Source organism: Babylonia areolata, chromosome 9, assembly GCF_041734735.1.
Source record: "Babylonia areolata isolate BAREFJ2019XMU chromosome 9, ASM4173473v1, whole genome shotgun sequence".
Taxonomy (NCBI): Eukaryota; Metazoa; Mollusca; class Gastropoda; order Neogastropoda; family Buccinidae; genus Babylonia; species Babylonia areolata.
The window spans coordinates 28,554,249-28,574,248 of record NC_134884.1 but is presented as its reverse complement, the minus strand read 5'-3'; the positions used below and the strand labels follow the sequence as shown (position 1 = coordinate 28,574,248).

The window sequence follows — 20,000 nt, the reverse complement described above, 5'->3', positions numbered from 1 at the left end:
ACCACCACCACCCACACACACGCGCGCGCGTACACACACACACTAATACACACACACGCACACACTAATACACACGCACACACACACACACACACACACACACACACACACAGTCCAATGCTCGTCTCTAACATCGAACCGAGGCACAAGAACAAACATGTAACGCCTGACACCCTGTGAAAAAAACAACACACCAAATAAACCAAAAAAAAACCAAACAAAAACAAATCAAACAAAACAAAACAATAAAATAAAATAACAACTGAAAGGGGCAGAGTGCCCTAGGAGCGGAAACGAGGGGTCGTGTCTCGCATTCCCCCACCACACCATATTGCCTACATCTGCGAAAGGCTAAAAACTTAGAAAAGGTCAGTTTGCTCCCGATGCTGAGAACGGGTTTGATCCGAAGTGAGTGAAGTCGGTTTTTGTTGTTGTTTTGTTTTCTTTTGGGGTTCACTTCGACTCTCTCTCTCTCTCTCTGTGTGTGTGTGTGTGTGTGTGTGTGTGTGTGTGTGTGTGTGTCTGCGCGTGTCTGTGTCTGTGTGTCTGTGAGACAGACAGAGAGAGAGAGAGAGAGAGATGGGCAGACAGGAAAGAGAGAGAGTGGGGTCAGTGAGAGAGACTGAGAGAGAGAGAGAGAGAGACAGAGACTGAGAGAGAGAGAGAGAGATGTGATTGTTTAATTCTGAGATAGTGGGGGCAGTGAGAGAGACTGAGACAGACAATGAGAGAGAGAGAAAGAGAGAGAGGGCAGGGGGACGGGGGGAGGGGGTTGTTTAAGTCCGAGAAAGAGTGATATATATATATATATATATATATATATATATATATGGTTATGTAATTCTGACAGACACACACACACACACACACACACACACACACAGAAGGACACAGCCACACAGACAGCGCTAACCGTGCGATGGCTGTCTTAGTGGGGCACTGACCTCTGGACTCTTATCACCCAGCCTTTAACCAAACCAGATACAGGAGTAGAGGGGGTGTTGCACAAAACCACTATTGCCCTCTTCCCCGGCTAACTCCCCACCCACCCACCCACACGGAAGCCCAAACACACGAGGGGGAGAGACAGGAGAGCCTTTGTCACAGGCCCTGGCTGATAGAACACACGTTTACGTTGTCATGGACAAATCAAGACATCCGCTGTATGTTTTGACGCGCAAATGTTGAAATTAAAAACGGACAGACGATACCTTATTTCCACCGGAGACTAGACTGGGTGAGACGGGGGGGTAGTTGGGGTGGGACGGGGGTCGGTGCTTCTCTGAGTCCACGTGACGATGCGATCAGATCAGCTTCTCAGTTACAGAGAGAGGGTTTGAAACTAACTCACCCTTTTCTCTCCACCTTGAAGCCATTAGTCTGCTCAACAGATTGCAGAAAATTAATTCGTAAAGCTTCCCGACGTCAGAACATAAATTTTGCAACAGAAGCATGCTTTTAAGACAGTCTTTCAATGCATGTTTACATATCTAGTTTCCCACGATATTAGAACTCGGAGTCACAGGACCGACTTTGTTTATACCTATGCTGTCTCACTGAATTTTATGTCTTTTTTTCTTTACCACGTGTAACAGTTTAAATAGAAAGATAAATAATCGTCCAAGAAAAAAAACAAACTCTTCAAATAAAAATTGTCTTTTATAGATATAACAGTTCACAAATAAATACGCCCAATAAAGTAAATTCGTCGATTTACTGAAGATTTTCATTAAAAAAAAAAAATTAAAAAGCGGAAGCAGGGGGCATGGGAGGCGGTGGCGAGACTGTATGTGTGTGGGTTGGAGGGCAAACTAAATTCTCAGATTTCCGAATTTAAAGTGAAACAACACTAACTACAGTGTGTTTTTAGCACAGTACGCCTAGCATGTGACACACACTGTCGAAATTCACAGATTTCCGAATTTAAAGTGAAACAGCACTAACTACAGCATGCTTTTAAGCACAGCAGCATGCGACACACACTATCGTACAAAACCCCCAACAACTTAGACATGTGTAAGCCCTCGTCGAACATTAGAGAACGCAACTAATGTCCATTATTAGGAAAAACAATCAAGAAAAGGAAGTATGACAGAGTTCCTCCCTTTATCCCTTTCTTGATTTTCCACTGTGTTCCTTTCTGAAAATTTTCTGCCAATGAAGAAAGCCGCGTTTGGACCACTAGGAAAAAAAAAAGAAAAACAGAAAGAAAGAAAAGAAAGAAAAAAAGTTCTTTGTCATTTGCGTGCAGCTGAGGCCATCGAGCCGACGGCAGAGTCTCTCCATGTCTGATGTCTCTTTGCGGAGTACAGAATGGATCATGGATTTTCTACGTTCACAATCAGAAAACAACATTGCTATGGCGGTCAACGGGATGTCCTGATAATATACAGACCACTCTTCCTTGCAGCTTCGTTGAGTTTTATCGCACATCTAACATGACACAATAAAGAAAAAAAAAGACAACTTTTGGATCGATCTGTTCCAAGCAGTCTGTTCATTCATTAATTTATTCTATCATCCATTCATTCACTAATTTATTTGTGTGGGTATTTGTCGGAAGCCGTGTCACTATTTGCGAAAAGTCCATGTTCACTATGTTTGTGATAGTGTTTCATTGAAGCGGACTGATTCATTACATGAAACTGTAAGTGTGATACTTTCTTTTTCAAAACTGGTTTCTCACTACGGGTTCCTCTCAGGGTGCAGCACTACCTTTTTTGTGCTTGCATAATTCAACCCAACATAAAAGCGCTTCTGTCTGGCATGGTTGTAAGTTTCGGGGGAAAAAAATCACTATTTTGCACAATTAGGCTTTTTTTTTCTTCTCCAAGACACATCGGGCGTATTATTCATTTTATTTCAGAGGTTTTATACGAATCGTGCATAATTTTATCAACGTTTCCATTTCTGAACAGCAGTATATTCAAGCCTGCAACACATTTGACATCGCCTAACGGACAAGAGGGCCACAAACTTGCTTTTATGATGGGAGCTTCTTTGCTGAAGCAGCATCTATGGCGGTAGAAGGGGAAGAAGATGCAGAAGAGGAAGAGAAGAAAAAAGATACATATGAGGAAGAAGACGACAGATATGCAGGAGAAGAAGGAGAGGAACGACGTGCAGAAGTGGAAGGAAAAAGGCAGGAAAAACAGTGGATGAAGAAAAGGAAAGAGATGCAGAAGAGAAAAAAGAGGAAGGAGCTGTAAAAGAGGAAGAAGAGGAAGGAGATGTAGAAGAGGAAGGAGATGAAAAAAAAAAGGAAGAAGAGGAAAGAGATGTAGAAGAGGAAGGAGATGAAAAAGAGGATGAAGAGGAAGGAGATGTAGAAGAGGAAGGAGATGAAGAAGAGGAAGAAGAGGATGGAGATGTAAAAGGGGAAGAAAAGGAAAGAGATGCAGAAGAGGAAGAAGAAGAGGAAGGAGCTGTAAAAGAGGAAGAAGAGGAAGGAGATGTAAATGAGGAAGAAGAGGAAGGAGATATAAAAGAGGAACAAGATCAAAGAGATGTAGAAGAGGAAGGAGATGAAAAAGAGGATGAAGAGGAAGGAGATGTAGAAGAGGGAGAAGAGGAGGGGGATGTAGAAGAGAAAGGTGAGGAAGGAGATGTAGAAGAGGAAGAAGAGGTAAGCGATATAAACAAGTAAGCTGTAAAAGAGGAAGGAGATACAGAAGAGGAAGGTAATGCAGACGAGGAAGAAGAGGAAGGAGATGTAAACGAGGAAGAAGAGGAAGGAGATGTAAAAGAGGAAGAAGAGGAAAGAGATGTAGAAGAGGAAGAGGGGGGATGGATATGCAGAAAGCAAAGTAGAGGAAGGAGAGGAAGAAGACGCTTAAGAGGTCGGAGATGAAGAAGAAGAAGAAGAAGAAGAAGAAGAGGAGGAGGAGGAGGAGGAGGAGGAGGAGGAGGTGAAGAGAAATCAGCAAAAGAAAGAGGATGATGTAAACTGCGATGAGTGGGGAAGAGGTATAGGCGCATTCATTAAAGCTTTCTCAAAAGAAAAAAAAGAAAAAAAAGAAGATACAACCATAGCTTTAACCAAAAACAACAACAACAAAAAGTATAAAAAATAAATCGAAAATAAGATACAACCATAACTTTAACTCGCAAAAAGAAAAGAAAACAAAGATACGGTCATCGCCTTGACATTAGAAAAGACACAAAATAAATAGAAAAGAACGATACAACCAACGCTTTGATACCCCTAAAACGAAAAAAAAAAAAAAAAAAAAAAAGCAATCATAGCTTTAAAAAAGATAAGAAAAGAAAACGAAAAAGAGAAAGATACAATACAACCACAGCTTGCCCATGAAAACAAAATCATTGTCTCAATGGAAACCCCACTCAGCTCAGAAGACAAAAATCGATGAAAACCAAAACATAGCACTTTTCACCTCTAGTTAATTGACCAGGCAACATTTTTCTTATACTGAAGCACTTTTAACTTTTAAAGGTTAGCCGATCTAAGCATGGGAAACACCGTGAAGAAATATATCCTGCGCAATGCTTGCTCTGAAGTTGAACAAGTGTAAAAATTATTTGCATTCTATGTGTCTTTCTTTCTTTTTTCTTTCCTTTTTTATGAATTCATTTTAATGTTTACTTATCAATTTACTTCGTCTGTTTATTTCATTTTATGCTGTCTGCATAAACCTTGGGAAGGCTAATAAGACCTAACAGCGCGCTGGGTTATTGTGTATGTCAGACATCTGCTCCTTTTTTGACTCACTTGTGTAAACAAAGTGAGTCTATGTTTTAACCCGGTGTTCGGTTGTGTGTGTGTGTGTGTGTGTGTGTGTGTGTGTGTGTGTGTGTGTGTGTGTGTGTGTCCGTGTGTGTGTGTGTCCGTGGTAAACTTTAACATTGACATTTTCTCTGCAAATACTTTGTCAGTTGACACCAAATTAGGCATAAAAATAGGAAAAATTCAGTTCTTTCCAGTCATCTTGTTTAAAACAATATTGCACCTCTAGGAAATGCACACACAAAAAAAAAAAAAAAAATAATGAAGCCTAATTATATGCAAACTGCATTTACTGTTATATTTATATTTTTTGTATTCTCTAAACTTGGCACTTTGATCTGATATTCTGACCCAACAACAAGAGCAGTCATTATTATCATTTTTTGTTCAAACAGGAACTTCTTTTGCTAAGCATGGAAGTTTTATTTATTTTGCAAACGTTTTGGTGCAGATAGTAAAAAAGGGAAATTACTCTGTAATTAATGCTAGGGGACTTAATTTGCTTTAAACTGATCTTTCTCATCTTAAACATTACATTTCGAAATTATACTCAATACATAAAAAGCTTAGATTTTTTTTTAAAGTGTATCACAAGTGAGTCTTGAAGGCCTTGCCTCTCTTGTTATTTTTTCAAAGCAGATGTGGTGCACCGTTCATGGATCAGTCTGCACATTTTGACGCCTGTTTCTAACACTAACCTGAAGCAAGTCTTGAGGGTGTGCTGCCAGAGAGAGAGAGAGAGAGAGAGAGAGAGAGAGAGAGAGAGAGAGAGAGAGAGAGAGACTGTCGACAGCTTCTAACCAGTCAATAATTATCATAGTCTGGGTGTTATGTGCATATTGCATTTCGCGAAGTTGCTTTCATGTGTGGATTGTTGTGTTTTGGTTTTGCTTGTTTCCGCGATATTCTTCTGCCACTGACATTTTTGTGCACACGCTTTCAATTGTCAATCTAATTCATGTCACCCTGTGTGGTCTTTCGCAAACCAGAAATCATTTATGCATTATGTATAATAATATGATATCATATTTTGCTCCTGATCCATAACCAACCCGGAATGTCACTTATTACCGTTTGGCTTGTTGCCATGCAATGAGAAATGATGGCTTTCTTCTTTGGTCGCGTTGTTATGTTTGGTGAGGTGGCCTCTCTCTCTCTCTCTCTCTCTCTCTCTCTCTTCAATGTCTGACTCTCGCTGTCTCTAACTCCATCACTCCTATTTGCTCTTTCTCTCCGTGTCTGTCGGTTTCCAAGCATGCATAACAATCTCTGTCTCCTTCCCTCTCTCTTTGTTTCGCCTCCCAAAAATGATTTTGAGCACACCAGTCGTTTTTGGTTTTCACAGTTTTATTCAGTAACAATGAAACTTTTAGTAATAATCAAAACTTTGAAAGTATATCTAAACACGCACGCGTCTGTGTGTGTGTGTGTGTGTGTGTGTGTGTGTGTGTGTGTGTGTGTGTGTGTGTGTGTGTGTGTGTGTTTGTGTGTGTGTGTGTGAACTGCATTTTCTTTCTAAACTACAATCATATGAATATGTGGAAGCTATTGAATTACCAGAGAATCGTGTTTTTAATAATAATAATAATAATAATAATAATAACGATGATGACAACAAAAATAATAAAATTACCATCATTATTATTAGTATCATTATTATAATCATCATTATTATGCAAACTGCACCATTAGTATTCTCATTATAACGATACTATCATCATCATCATTATTATTTTTATTATTATTTATCATTATCATGGTTACTATTATATTGTGATGATGATGATGATAATAATAATAACGATAATAATAACGAAAATAATAAGAGAACAACAATAATAATAATAATAATAATAATAATAATAATAATAATAATAATAATAATAACAACAATAATGATGATGATGATGATGATAGTAATAATATTATTATTGTTATTACTATTATTATTATTATTATTATCATCATCATCATCATCATCATCATTGTTGTTGTTATTATCATTATCATCATCGTCATTGTTGTTGTTATCATCATCATCATCATCATCATTGTTGTTGTTGTTATTACTATCATTATCATCATCGTCATATTTTTAAAAATATAATTTCTTTTTCTCTTCTTTTTAAAATTTTCATTTGCGTTGCTTCATCCATGTGTTTTCTTCAACTTCTTCTTCTTCCTCTATGTCTTCGTTGTATTCTTCTATAACATCGTTTAAATCTCTTCACCTCACTAAGCAATCCCCCACACAGTCCACACTGGCGGTCATAACAACAGAAGTAGATCATGTCTTGATTTTAGCATAGCCCACAACAAGGGTCTTGTAAATTGTCAAATTATATAGTTTTGGCTATACAATGTACAAACAAACAAACATTACAAAGTCAGCAGATGTTTACTTTATCAGCCAAGCACCAGTGAAGAGGGAAAGCATTGTCCAAGATCAGAACGGAACCAGGCGATAAAAAAAAAAAAATAAATAAATAAATAAATAAATAAGATAAATAAAAAAAAGAGTTAAAGAGTATTGCTTACAGATTTGGCATTAAATAAATTCACATCATCATTACCATCATCATCATTATAATTAGTAGTTGTAGTATCATTACTGCTGTTAATCATTACTAATCACTATTGATTTGTATATAAGTCAACGTGAAAACCCGTCATATATTTCAATACACTGAAAATCAAAGTTCGCGAACAACTCCCCAAACAGTGCTAAAAACACCGATTCAAAATCAAATTTACCCACAATCAGCAAGAAAAACTCAAGTAAAATGACTGATGACTAGTAAACTATTTGCTACTTTCAACAACGAAATAAATAAAATGAATAAATAAATTAATTAATTAATAACTAAATAACTAACTAAAATGAAATAAAATAAGTGTCTCAGAACGGAACAGCAAACCTCAAATCAAATGATTAAACTTATTAGCAACCTTTCAACAACAACACCACACACACACACACACACACACACACACACACACACACACACACACACAAATTGGTCTGAGATTGGTACTTCGCCAACACATGGCAAGTGAAGGAGTCTCAGTGTTTCCATGGACTGAGAAGTAGAGAACGTCCTCGATGGGCCGCCCAGACGCACTGTAAGAATGGGACGATAATTGTGCTGATGAGTAATGCTGCCAGTGAATGATGACTGACGAGAGGTAGGCACTGATAACCGCAGCGATAATGATGAGGGAAAACGTTTTAGACGAGGAAAACTCATACAGCCGCAACGAAAGCGTGGCAAAAAGGCTTGGAAGTGGGGGAATAATCTACTGTCTGAGACAGCTGACTGCCTCTGTTCTCTCTCTCCCCTTCCTCCCCACCCTCCTTCCTCCGTACTCCCTCCCCTGTCTCTATCTCATGCACACACACACACACACACACACACACACACACACACACACACATGCTTACGTATTTCACATCTAATTTCACGGATGAGAGAAGGAGAAGAGATACAGAGAGAGGAGGGGTGGGGCGGGGGTGGAGGGTGGGGGGGGGGGAGGAGAGAGAGAGACGGGAAAGGGAAGTTTTCACTTTGATAGCAGGCGTATCGTTTTTCACTTTTGAAAGAAAACAAATATGGAAACAAAATCACTTACGGAAGAGCCACACGTGGAACTCTCTTGAAGAACGCTGTAGCGATGCATGGAGAAACTGCTTTAAATTTTCCAACTTGGGTTCGCCGGTAAATCAGCTGCTTCACTTTCACAACTTTTGACTGATTAGAACGTCCAACGACACAGTTTCCGATAGAAAATCAATACAACACGACCACAACACTTTTCCAAACCACACAACTCCGTAGGATGTATAACCAGGTCAGGAAGAATTCCACACAAACAGAACACGCACAACTTGTCTTGCACAGCGGATGTGTCGTATGCTCGCGCACTTTTTCCCCAAGTCGTCTGCTTTCGTTTTTCAAGAGTTGTCTACCTTGGTTTCGTTGTGTAAAAAGTTCTGGGTAGGCCGTCTCTCCGTGGTTATGACTAGGGGAGAGATAAGATGGAAAAGGCTTTTGAATCAGGAAAGCCGACTAGACTCACGGCTTTGTCCGTTTTGATAGGTAAGGGTAGGGGGAGGAAAAGGTTGGTTTTTTTGGTTTTGTTTTGTTTTTTTTTTTCACTGAAAGTGGTGGTAGTTGTTGAAGACTTGCTTCTGGCGTGTGCATGCACGACTATGGCTTGCGCTTTTTTGCGGGTCTAGTCATTACGGGCCGGACAGGTGGCTGGCAAGCCTTACAGCCAACTGGCACAGGTACAAACCGTTGATCAAAGACGAAGCCAGTGGCTGAGCAGACTTTGGGCGGAGGGGATTATGGGCCCAAAGGCAAGGAGGTGGCGCTGGAGGAAGAGGAAAGGAGTGGTGGGAAGGAGAAGGAGGAGGAGGAGTTGGAGGAAGAATAGGGATGGGGTTGGGGGGGGGGGGGTGCAGACAAGGGATGAGGGGTGTTTTGTGAAGTTGGGTGCTTCCGGCAGGCATCCGTTTGTCTATGAACCATTCCATTTTTCTTTGGCGTGGGAGACAGAAACCTCTGATCCACCCCAATCTTTCCTCACCACCCCCAATTCTTTCTTTTATTTATTCTTTTTTTTTTAAATAGAAAATGCCAGCGTTTGAAAAGCAGCACTAAACAGCACTGCATATCTTCTTCTCTTTGTAACTAAAATATTGGCCCATAAACGTCAAGCTTATCAACATTCTTCTCCTGTTTTTTTGTGGTTTTTTTTTCGTTCTTTTTTTTCCCAAGCAAATAAGGTTCAGTTCAAAACGTTAACTCATCAATAATTCTTTTGCCACATGTCATCATTGCAACCCTTTTACTATATATTTAACTATAAATATTTACCCACGTCCGCACGGTACTTCTAGAAGACATACAGAACTCATTTGCGTCTTCCTAAATACCGAGTAAGAACAGTCGAAGGAGAACTCAAGACCCTGGAGCACACATGATGTATCATTCAGAGAGACTGGCCAAAAACAGAAAAGAGTGGCAGTTCTTCGCAACTGCCCTGCAAGCCAGAGGGCAAAAACTGGCTGCAAGTTAGCAAGTAAGTAAATACAGAGTAAGAAGAAAGCGGAAAAAAGGTACGACACAAACAGGAAGAAGACAAGGAAACCTTGGAACAAAGGAAAGGAAACAAGCCTCGAAAACACAAACGTCAGTAGACACAAGAGCATCGGAGTGTTATTCCTTCTTCTGACGCTTCACTTCCGGTCGTTTCGTACGTCGAAAAGTCGTCTTTTCCGTTTTATCTCGTTTCCAGGTGGCCTAGTGTTAACAAGTCCGCCCAGGAAGAGAGAGAAGCTTTGCGAACAGGTTCGAATCGTACACCCGCCAGTATTTTCTCTTTCTCCACTAGACCTTCAGTGGTGGTCCGGACGCCAGTCATTCGGAAAAGACTATAAATCGAAGTCCCGCGTGTAGCATGCACTTAGCGCATGTAAAAGAACCAACGGCAACGAAAGGGTTGTCCCTGACAGAAAAGTCCACTCCGACAGGAGAAAAAATATACTTCAAGGTAAAAAAAAAATAAATAAATTTAAAAAAAAGAGAGAGAGAGAGAAACAAAATGATAAAAAGGTGGTGCTGCACTGTAGCGACATGCTTTCCATGTGGAAAGAAGCCTGAATTTCACACAAATAAATGTGTTGTAACAAAATGTGATATAATACATGCCTGTCCCCGCCCCTCCTTCCTCCCTCTAACCCTTCATCCCGCTCGCTATTTGTTTCATGTTGTAATGTTACCGAATCACATAAATGACGTGTAATGATTAAACAATCAAACATGTCAGTATGGAATTGTTTTCCAGAACGTACCACTGAGCCCTCCTTCGCAAAGTTGGTTTGAAGTATATATATATATATATATATATATATATATATATATATATATATATATATATATATATATATATATATATATAAGGGTGGTCAAGAACAAAAAAGGCGCCTCCCTCCCTAATCCCACTAACAATCTCTTTCAGTGCCCCCCACCCCCACACGTCCCATCTTTCTTTATTTCATTTAATCTCTGTCTCTCTCTCTCTGCCTCTCTGTCTGTGTCTCTCTCAGTCAAACTTTCTGCTGCTCTTCCATCTCATCTATCCATACCCGTGGTGCTCCTAGATCGTTAGGAAGGACGAGAGAGAGAGAGAGAGAGAGAGAGAGAGAGAGTCGTTCCTTCCAAACATCACCACTGACAGGACGCACGTGCTTGTGGATGAAGGTACGCACGAAGACAGCCCAGCACAGGGGGGTTTCAAAAGGACAGGAGACGGCGGACACGTGGAGAGGATGGGAGTGGATGGGGAGGGGAGGGGGTTAGGTATGGGAGAGGAAAGTGTGAGGTTACAGTTGTCAGGGCACCATCGACACACAACACCCCAACAAACCAGGCAAACCCACTGAGATGGGCAAACATCGGATCTTCTGCCCTGTGTCCAAATTGGCCGCTAACAGGGGGAGGGGGGGGGGGGGAAGCAACTCTCACGCGCTCATTCGAGCCTTACTCTTTTGACAGTGGCGAGTAAGGGAGCTAATTATCTGGCTGCGCACACCTGGAGTGAGGGGACGGGTGGTGGTGGTTGTGGAAGTGTTTGGGTAGTAGGTAAGGGTGGATGGTGGGCATGTGTGGGTAAGGCCTCCAATAAAACTAACAACCTGGGGAAAGCCGTGATTTGGCGGCGGTGGTGATGAGTTTGTGTGTGTGTGTGTGTGTGTGTGTGTGTGTGTGTGTGTGTGTGTGTGTGTGTAGGGTGGATGGGTGTGTGTGAAGGTAAGGCCCCTAATAAAATTAACAACTTCGGGACAGCCCCGATTTCGTGGGGGTTCTGATGGTGCTTGTGCTGGTGGTGGTGCTGGTGCTGGTGGTGCTGGTGCTGGTGGTGGTGGTGTGTGTGTGTGTGTGTGTGTGTGTGTGTGTGTGTGTGCTTGTGTGTGTGTGTGTGTGTGTGTGTGTGTGTGTGTGTGTGTAGGGTGGATGGTGTGTGTGTGTGTGTGTGTGTGTGTGTGTGTGTGTGTGTGTGTGTGTGTGTGTGTGTGTGTGTGTGTGTGTGTGTGTGTGTGTGTAGGGTGGAACAAAAAACGAGGTAGCGACGCGCTGTCCGCAAGAACAGCAACCCAAATACCAAACAGAGAAACCTATGGTCACGAAAAGTAAGACAATACAATATAATACAATACAGTACAAAACGATACGGCAGTAGTCATTTATTCCATTTCTGCATACCAAAATGAAGCCCGAAGGACACAGGCTGACACCAGTAGTACTTACGCGTGCTACTTGATTTCTCCACTGACGAACACACACACACACACACACACACACACACGGAGGCCGCTCGCGCGGAAGTGTCAATTGGGCGTTGACATTTATAAAACAAAACAAAATCAACCAGAAATCAACAAGCGGGAAGTGAAGAAAGAAAGAAAGAAACACACTGAATGTCTGACTTTCTCTCTTTCTCTTCTTTTTTCTTCAAGGCTGAATGATAAAAAAAAGAGAGAGAAAAAAAAGCTGGTACGTGTGAAAACGTAGTCCTTTCCTTTGTTAATAAAGATTCATTCTGTCACTCCATCCATTCTGTATATCTGTCTTCATTTCTCTCCCGCATAAAGATTCGTTCTGTCATTCTATCCATCCATCCATTTATTTGTCTGTCTGTCATTTTTTTTTCTCTCCCGCAACCACCCCTCTCCCTCACCCCCCCCCCTTTTTTTTTTTGTCTTCTTTCTGTTCTCCCTCTCACCCTCTGTCTCAGTTTGCTGGGGGTAAAAGGGCCACCGTACATTTGCATTAATTCGTGGTGTTCGGTGCCAGCAGATTCACGTGTAATGGCGTTGGGGGCTGTCAGCACCCCGGAGAGGACGCTCATTTAGCCTGTCTCCGCGACTGAGTAATCACCGTCGACAGCATGGGGGGTAGGGGTGGGGGGTTGGGGGATGGGGGTGGGGGCTTAGTAGGTGGTGTCCTGCCTAATGCTGTACTGAACCAGAACGGACAGCCCCAACCGAAAACAGCGCAGAATCTCCTCTGGTGTGTAGCCTCGTGGCGACTGACCTACCATGAATAATCCCCTGCGGATGTCTGGCGCCCAGACAACTGCTGGAGAAGCCTGGATGTGTCTGCGTCCCGTGGAGGGTTTGGGGGGGGGGGGATGTTCGGGATGAGCGGCGTAAGAAGTAACGCAACGAAGGCAACGCAGGGAAACACGGTACAGAATTGATTAAGCTTGACTAAGGAAACATAACCTCATGCCGTATGGAGGCGTAGGAAATGTCACATGTTTTAGGAAGGGTGATTTCTCTGTACTTTTTTATGGTGATGGATAACAATGATTACGATGACACACTTAGGCAAGATAAAGGAACCATAACCCCAAGCCGTTTGGAGGCGTAAGAAATGTCACATGTTTTGGGGAGGACAAATTCTCCGTACTTTTTAACAACAATATACTACTACTACTACTACTACTACTAATAATAATAATATAATGTTGTGTGATGGACGATAATGATGACAAAGCCGCATGAGAGATGTTACCAGATTTGAGACGACGTGACAAGGCTGTAATGATTATTTCTTTCTTTCCTTTACACTTCAGGGTATCAAAAGAGGCCCGGGGAAACAGACACCTGCTGTGTTGGCTTTGAAATGTGAACACAGTGCTCCGAGAACTCTCGACTGCATGGCGTCTGTCCTCCGATTTGATTCCACAGAACATTCAGCTCTTGGCAAAAGCCAGTCACAGACCGAAAAATCGCACAGCAGGCGCCAATGTATGCGCTTTGTCTTGGATCGACAGATACCGTTCTTCTTTTATGCTGGAAGCTGAGAAAAGCTGAACGCTCCTTGTTCTTTTATCTCTGGATTCATACCGTACCACCTCAACGTTCGGATTATATCAGAGACTGACACAGGCTTACAGTTAGGTCAACAGTAAAGTGAGAGCTGCATGATCAATGGTTTCTCCACTGCAAAGGGCACACATTCACAGTTTAGTCTTTTGTGAAGGACGATGACTCTCAAACTACGATGCAAGACTGCTCCAGCATTGGGGGCTGGTTCGCATATGGGAACCCTCCCAACGCCAATTGTCTTAAAAGGGGTTGTAACTTGGGCAAGACAATCTCCACTATAATCAAATTATAGCCCAGATAGTCGGGACTACAGTTGCCCCCTCTGCAGTCCTGGTGGTCTTCGTCTGACATAATTTTCTTTCACACATACTGTACCCATTGCATGTTGAAGACTATGCTAGGAGCTAATACTTGCTGTTTCTGTTATCATGTGTGTGTACGTGTGTGTGTGTGTGTGTGTGTGTGTGTGTGTGTGTGTGTGTGTGTGTGTGTGTGTGTGTGTGTGTGTGTGTGTGTGTGTGTGTGTGTGTGTGTGTGTGTGTGTGTGTGTGTGTGTGTGTGTGCGCGCGCGCCGCGTGCACATAAAAATGAAAAGTGTATATAACACACTTTCAATCAGAGAAGTATCTAAATGTTCCTCTGCACTTTTCGTTATTTTGTTTCTCCGCATTTCCTTTTCTCTGTTTCTTTGCGCTGCACCTTCTATCTATTTCTCTCTACTTTTCATGTCTGTAGTTTCTATATATTCCTCTGTACTTTCCGTTTTTACCAGCGTGCAAGTTGGCTCAGAGCAGAGTTATGTGCCCTTGGCGTGCTCTGGGACACAGCACTATCGTTGCTGTATATTGTTCATTATTTCGCTGCTGATTTTGCTGGGTGGGGGCTGGCAGCGGTCCCTTCATTCAAATTATCAACGCTGGCGAGAACCCACTTGCCTGGAAATAGCATCGTTAAATCAATCATCAGATGCATCGTTATCACCATTATCTTCGTCTTCTGCAGAGTCTTTTTTATCGCCTTTTCTCGGCTGTGGTGTTGATCTAACAACACGCCCCCCACTATCATAAATAGTGTTTATGCTTTTGCTCAGTGGTGCATTATAGAGGATTATGTTCATTAACCTAATACCTTGCTACGCTAATCTAAGATTATTAACTGGCTGTTTTGGGCTGCTATCGTTTTATTGGTCTTGTTAATAGACAGGGAACATTTGAAACCACTTGGGCTGAGACATACATAAATACACATTGCTATTTAGGAACAGCGGGATGGGGTATAAAAAAAAACTGGAAAAAAAGAAGAGCAAGAGCTTAATTAAGTTGCAGTCAGATACGGGAAAAGCCTAAAAAGAGAGAAAGAAAAAAAAAGCAACTTCAATAAATTGCAGCCGGACAGAAAACACCACGGTGCTTGAAGAGATAAGAGAAGAAAAAAAAAAACCCAAACTTTGAGACAGTCAGACAGGCACACACACACACACACACACACACACACACACACACAGAGAGAGAGAGAGAGAGAGAGAGAGAGAGAGAGAGAGAGTACATTCTTGAGATTTTTTTTTATTTACTGGGCTAAAAGATAAGTAACCTGTTTCAAATGTTTTTTCCATCTGGCCCCCAAGAGAGTGGGAGGGAGAGAGAGAGAGAGAGAGAGAGAAAGAAAGAAAGAGAGAGAGAGAGAGAGGTGGAGGGGAGGGGAGGAGGGAGGGAGATAGAGCGCAAAGTCATTGCGAAGCGAGATAGTGAAGTGTAGGACCACTGTGGTGAATCGGTCCCACCCACAACAGTCTCCGGCAAAAAACAGAAGGCAAAACACAAACACCCACCCCTGCCTTGATGATACCCTTCCCCTCTCCCCCACCCCCACCCCCTGCGCCAACTCCCCCCTCGTCTCCCTCCCTTCTCCCTCCAGACTCAGCCGTTGCTTTAAGACTCCAGTGATTCCCTTTCACGCGAAGAACGTGATTTAAAGTAACGCGTGGGCAAGCTCCCTTATCCACGTCATATGGGAGTGTGGAAAGATGTCAGTGTGATTATCTCCAAAATCCCACCTGGTGTCAGTGGCATACCAGAGTCATATCCATATATATATATATATATATATATATATATATATATATATATATATATATATATATATAATGATAAAAGTCTGACTTCTTTACATGACAGAAGTCTAAACTAAAATCTAAAAGAAAAAGAAATGCTATCGGTGATGCAGGGATCGTCTTCTTTTGATAAAGTTCGCTGTGGTTCCAATGTGATGATGTATGGAAACCATCACTCATTCTGACACGACCTATCGTGGGTTTTGTCACCCTGTCATGTTTTTAACACGCCCGCTGTTTATGAACTTGTGAGTGCGAAACATTGCCCCTAAACACCACAGTGTTGACTTATCATTGTAGGCCATCATATCGAGTTCAGCACTTCTGTTGGTGGTCTGTCCGTAGGGCTTGAGATTCGATGCATTTCAGTATCTAGCGTTGCGTCATGTTTGGTAGTCCTGTTTATGGCTGGTGAAATCTGATAAAACAAATTTTCCGCTGCTGTCTTGACATAATGACCCGACTTCTTTCCGAGAGGGTTCAATGTCCTGGACAGTGATATCACTTGTCTATTCCACGAGCCCTGTTTTCGGCAAGCATGCTAGCAATGCCTCCTACAGCGACGGACGTCGAGATAAAAACAAGAGGACACATTTATTAGACCAGTGACATAAAATCGAAAATACACCAGCTCAAAATCAAACGTGGACAATGCAAGCACACCCACGTTGCAAATGCATACGGGCGGGCAGAAGGACGGACAGGGAAGGCATATAAACAGGTAGCCATACACACCCACTCACGCACTATTCCTCCCCTCAAACACACACACACACACACACACACACACACACACACACACACACACACATGCACGCACACATTGCATACACACACATACATACACACACGAGAGACAACCTGAACCAAGAAGCCAGGCACGCAGGCAGGTAGTCACCAACAGTATGTGCTCACTCACCTGAGAATCCAAAGTTCCGTCCTGGTAGACGTTGGGCTGAAGCAGCACCACCCCCGGCGGCACCACGCCCCCCACCATCTCCTCCCCTTCCCCGAGCCGTCCGCGGATCTCGGGGTACTCCAGCCCGCCCCCAACCTCCCTCCGGTTCAAGGTCCTCCCGTTCACAGTCTTCTCGTTCTCCGAGTTGCGCCGCCTGGTGGGGGTGACGATATACTGGGTGGAATCGTACACTGGGCTGTCATAGTCATCGTCAGACACTGGAGGCAGCAAGGGGGAAGGGTTCTCGGGGTCGCCGTCCGGCGCTAGGGCTCGGGCGTTGCTCGGGTTCTTGTCCGAGAGGTTCCTGGCCGCCATCACCCCCATCCTGGGCTTCTGTTTGGCGCCGGGCAGGAAGGAAGAGGCGGCGGTGGAGGAGGAGGATGGGGGAGGAGGGGAGAAGACCCGCCTGAGACTTCCAGGGGAGGAGCCCCCGTTGTTGTGGGCGAAGGGGGTGGAGTACTCCGGGCCCGAGTCGCTGCCCTGGGGCGTGGCCAGGGGGATGGGCTGGTGGTACACGTCCGTCACCATGTACGGCTCCCCGTTGGCGTGGGTCTGGATGGAGGAGTAGTCGTCCGTGTCGTAGTTGTAGTCCTCCTCTGACTCCATGACTGGCGAGACTCTCGAGAGTGGCTGCTGGTGCTGGTGCTGGTAGTGACTGCTGGCGGCACAGAGCTGAGTGGACTGCAGCATTCTCGTGGTAGGGAAGGACGCGTGTATGGTCCTACCCTCTCCACAGCACACGAAGAGGAAGCTCTTCTCTGTTTTCCTCTAACTCTCTCTGTTTAAAACATCATGGTGTGTGTTGCATCGAACTGCGAAACCTCACACGGTTTTTCTAACCCAACGCTATTTTAAATCACGTTCCTCAAATTGAATATCTCTATTACAGCTTTTATATAAATCACCAAAAGCTTTTTGGGCTTTGGCGTCACTCAGCTTTTAGAGTTGTCCCTCTTTAACGCGCGTGCTGTCTACAATGTTAACACTCTAAAAAAACATCTTTCACACTGTTGATGATTTTCTGCAATCAAATTTCCGCTTTGCCCCCTGGCACCATTTTGTCAGTTTAATTGAACTGACACTCAAAGGCAAACGAGATAAAGCACAAGCACATTATCCACCTCTAAAAAGCGGGGCGATCTTGACGCAAGAGCATCCCATCTTAGTTAAATAACACATTACGATCACGTGTTTCCTGTTCAACATCACCCACAGTCACTGTATTCAAGTTCTACATTTTTAGGGGTGGTGTCACATTTTCTTCTGGACAACTTTTTAACGTCAATTTCTATTTCTTTGGCTTGTTCCAATGTAGACTATTATCCCCTATTCTGCAGCTGTTGGTAAAACGTGTTCGTGGATGATTCGCCTGGCTGCCCAAAATTATTCTTTGTATTACTTCATTTTATCTTTTAAGCTAAGTGTACTGACACATTGCATTAAGCGTTAAAATGAACCGGGAAGAACATTCGATTACCAGTAAATCAGGACGCCATTGCAAAAGTAACCGAGAATGAATCAAAAGAGCTTTGGAAAGAAATCCCACTTCCTGGATAAATAAACGAAAGTATGATGAATCAGAGAAGAACTTGTTATTTCTATTTATTTATTTATTTATCTTTCTATCAATCCATTCATTCATTTATTTACTCATTTGTTTATCTATTTATCTATTTCTCCCTTCATAAACGAAGGCTTCTGGCGATGTGATTTTCAACAACGAAATCTTTTCATCGTTCGCTTCCACTTGAATGCGCCACTTGTCACAAGCAAGCTACGTCAGGACTTCTGTTTATTCATCTCATTCATTTATTTATTTACTTGCTATTTATCTATTTATTCAAGTTTTAAACACCCCCACAATATATATATATAAACATATATATATATATTTTTTTCTTTTCTTTTCAAAAAGCGGCAGCCAATCCCACGCTCCAAGCCGATGAAGCCTCCAGAGGTAGAGAACGTGTTCAGCACATCACGTGACCTTCATCCGGGCTCTCTGCTGACGTTCACGCTTCAGCCGACAGCTGGTCTGCTTGCCGTTGCCACTTCCGCTCTGCAACAGAATAAAAAAATATTTTTAAAGAAAATGGGTGGAGGGTTAAAGAAACAAAACAAAAAACACAAACAAACAAACAAAAACACATGAAATGAAATGAGGGCAACAAAATGCATGGGAAATTCTCAAGCTCGGATGGAGATGAAAAGGAGGAGGCATCTGAGCATTGCAAGGCATGGGGAAAGGGGGGGGGGGGACGCATCCTTGCCACTTATCACACTGATCCAATGACATAACACTGGCACCAGCAACATGCATGCAGGCCTGATCCCCTCAGAGGTCAATAGATTCGGTTGTGCGGGGTTGGTGGTGGTGGGGTAGGGGGAGGGGGAGGAGGAGTGGGGGGGGGGGGTGCGGGGGGTAGGGGGGCCGGGGGGAGAGGAATATGCTGTGTTGATCTGATGTTGTGTTTTTGTTTTGGTGGGTGTGGTTTGGTTTGATTATTTGATTTTTTTCCTGTTTGCCGACCAATCTAGCTTCATCTTTGTTTCGTTCAGTTTGTTTCTTAGCTTTTCTTTGATTGAGATACGGTTTTTGATCGTTCCTTCATTAGTTCGTTCGTTTGTTGAATGATTGGTTGATTCATGCACTAGCTCATTCATTCATTCTTTAAACAAAATCGTTAATTCATCAGTTTGATATTGTTTTTCCCTTCAAAATTCTCTCTCTCTCTCTCTCTCTCTCTCTCTCTCTCTCTTCCCCTCTGTGTCTGTTTGTCTGTCTGTATGTCTATCTCTCTTTCTCATACCCTGCCTTACCCCCTATCCCTCCCTACCACACATTCAATCTTCCCTTCGTTTCTAGCCCCTTGCTACGTTGCTGCTTCTGGCCCCTTACTGTCTTTTATCACCCTGTTCCTTCTTTTTATTTTTCAATCATCCCCACTGCACTCTGTCATTCTGTACTGCCCCTCTCTCTCTCTCTCTATCTGTCTATATATATATATATATATATATATATATATATATATATATATGGTTATAACACACACACACACACACACACACACATATATATATATATATATATATATATATATATATATATATATATATATAAATAAAATGTATGCATGTGTGTAGACAGATAGACATAGAAACCCTCGAACATGTATATGCGCGTGTGACAATATTCTCTTCTGTCGTTCGTTTCTTTCTGCTTTCTTTTAATTTTTCTTTCTTTCTTCAGCATTTCCTTTACATTCTCCCCTGCCTTCCCCCCTCTCCT

General features: G+C 42.6%; 1 protein-coding gene across 1 annotated transcript in view; it reads right to left on the bottom strand.

Moving 5' to 3' along the window:
* The window catches only part of LOC143286193 (uncharacterized), a 256,326-nt gene that overhangs the window by 35,411 nt on the left and 200,915 nt on the right, over positions 1 to 20,000 (bottom strand). Inside the window, exon 3 of the mRNA XM_076593829.1 lies at positions 16,673 to 18,770. Coding sequence (XP_076449944.1) covers positions 16,673 to 17,401 — 729 coding nt within the window. The 5' untranslated portion in view covers positions 17,402 to 18,770. The remainder of the gene's footprint in view (positions 1 to 16,672; positions 18,771 to 20,000) is intronic.